General features: G+C 40.5%; 1 protein-coding gene across 1 annotated transcript; it reads right to left on the reverse strand.

Annotated features, from left to right (window-relative positions):
- Positions 1-558: 558 nt before the first annotated feature.
- On the reverse strand, positions 559-1736 carry LOC110881356. The gene is made up of 3 exons (XM_022129639.1): positions 1404-1736; positions 1073-1293; positions 559-1030 (listed from the first exon to the last, which is right to left on the reverse strand). Exons 1-3 carry the CDS (start codon positions 1734-1736, stop codon positions 559-561), a joined length of 1026 nt encoding a protein of 341 aa, XP_021985331.1.
- Positions 1737-2054: the final 318 nt, after the last annotated feature.

Raw genomic sequence — 2054 nt, forward strand, 5'->3', positions numbered from 1 at the left:
ATGCTCAGGGGTATAAGGGGGAGTGAGAATTCTCTTTATACCATGTTGATCACAAAAAATGTTGAATTCTTTTGAGGTAAACTCACCTCCTCTGTTAGTTTTAAAAGCTTTAATCTGGGCTCTAAAATCTTTCTCTAGCATGGCCTTAAAGAGTTTAAATTTATCAAAGGCTTCTGACTTCTTGTCAATAAAGTAGACCCAAATCATTCTAGAAAAATAAAAAATGAAGAGCATAAAGTACTTGCTTCCTCCCAAACTTGGGACTTGCATGGGGCCACACAAGTCTGAGTAAACTAGCTCAAGCTTGTGTGATGCTCTCCATTTGTTATGACGAAAAGGTTGTTTGGATTGTTTCCCAAGAATACAATCTTCACAATCAGGTAGTGCTTTAATTTTAGGAAGACCATGAACCATACCTCAAAAGTGCAATTGCATAAGACCTTGATAATGAAGATGACCAAACCTTTGGTGCCATAGCTGAGAGACTTGTTCATTGTTGCTGGTGCTAGCCGACACATTCTGCTTAGCTTTTGAGACATCCATAAGGAATACATTATTTCATTCCTGATCAACCTTCAGAAGAGTCATTCCAATCTTCTTGTTAATGATGATGCATGCATCATCATCAAACCAAAGTGAGTACCCCTTCAAAATTAGCTGGCCTATGCTGAGAAGGTTGTACTCCAGCTTTGGAGCATAATAAACATCATAAATTAGTTTAAATTGACCGTCTGGTGTGCTAACCTTCACTTGACCAATGCCTTGAACTGCTACTTCCTTCTTGTCGCCTAACTTTACATCAAGTTTAAACGATTCATCTAATGTCACAAAACTTTGTCTAGACCCTGTCATGTGATTAGAGCAGCCTGAATCTACAAACCATAGGGATCTAGATAGAGAATCATCAGTATCATTGGACATGAGAGCAAGAGAGTGCGATATGTTCTTCTTTGTAGGGGTAAAAGCCAGAAACAGGTGAGCCTCTTCTTCAACTTCATCTTCATTGTCCTCAGTGGAAACATTGACTTGGCTTTCATCATTGAATCAGCAATCCTTTTTCACATGACCATACCTGTTGCAGAGAAAACATTGAGGCCCACGACTCCTCTCCTGACCTCCTTGTGATCTGCCCCGACCTCTGCCTCTCATCATACCTCTCCTACGTCCTCTAGAACTACTACTGGAACCTTCAAAGACTGTCTTCTTCGGACTAGAGAATGCTTGCAAGGCCTGCTCCTCTAACTTTTCTTTTTCTTGAGCCTTGATTCCATTTCTGCTGTTCATTCTTGCTTCCTGTGATTACAAAGACCCCATTAGCTTGACAGGAGTCAAAGTAGCTAAGTCAAAGGCCACTTCTATAGATGGAACCACGTAATCAAATTCCTCAGAATCTTTTCTACTACTTTCTGATCTTCCAGTGCTTCACCGTATGATCTCCTTTGGCTGACTATCCCCATAACCTGGGAGAAGTAGTCACCAACTTGCTCAAATTCTCCCATCATCAGATTCTCAAAGTCTCTCCTAAGGCCTTGTAGTTTAACAGCTTGAACTTGAGTATCACCTTGGAATTCAAGCCTCAAAATATCCCATGTTTCCTTAGCAGTGTGTGCACCAGCAATGCGAGAGAACAAGGAGTCATGAACTCCTTGTTGAATCATAGCCATAGCTCTCGCATCTTTCTTTCTGGACTCACGTTGCCTTTCTTGATCTCCCCTCACCGGAATGCCATTTTCCATTGTTTCCCATATCTCACGAGATCTGTGAATAGTTCGCATCCGTATGCTCCAAAATTCATATCCCTCGCCTTTGAATACAGGGATTACTTGGTTGGGGTTTTGAGAAATGGGTTTATTAGACATGATTTACGAATAGGAGAAGGAATGATAACCTATGCTCTGATACCACTCTTGGTATAAAGCAAAAACAAATCACACAAAGGGCACAACTGAATCTTATTGAATTGCCAAATGCGTTTTCGAAAGTACAATCAAAACAGAAACAAAGACTGCAATATATAGCCAAAGGCTGCAACAACTTAACACTTAAAAAGCAAA

This window comes from Helianthus annuus, chromosome 10, assembly GCF_002127325.2.
Source record: "Helianthus annuus cultivar XRQ/B chromosome 10, HanXRQr2.0-SUNRISE, whole genome shotgun sequence".
In the NCBI taxonomy this organism is placed as follows: domain Eukaryota; kingdom Viridiplantae; phylum Streptophyta; class Magnoliopsida; order Asterales; family Asteraceae; genus Helianthus; species Helianthus annuus.

Excerpts from the sequence above, each read along its gene's own strand:
- LOC110881356 (XM_022129639.1), bottom strand. The coding sequence starts at position 1,736 with ATGGAAAATGGCATTCCGGTGAGGGGAGATCAAGAAAGGCAACGTGAG. Across the intron at positions 1,294-1,403 it reads AAGCACTGGAAGATCAGAAA|GAAGCAAGAATGAACAGCAG; the intron begins GTAGTAGAAAAG and ends TTGTAATCACAG. Across the intron at positions 1,031-1,072 it reads CAATGTTTTCTCTGCAACAG|CCAAGTCAATGTTTCCACTG; the intron begins GTATGGTCATGT and ends CAATGATGAAAG.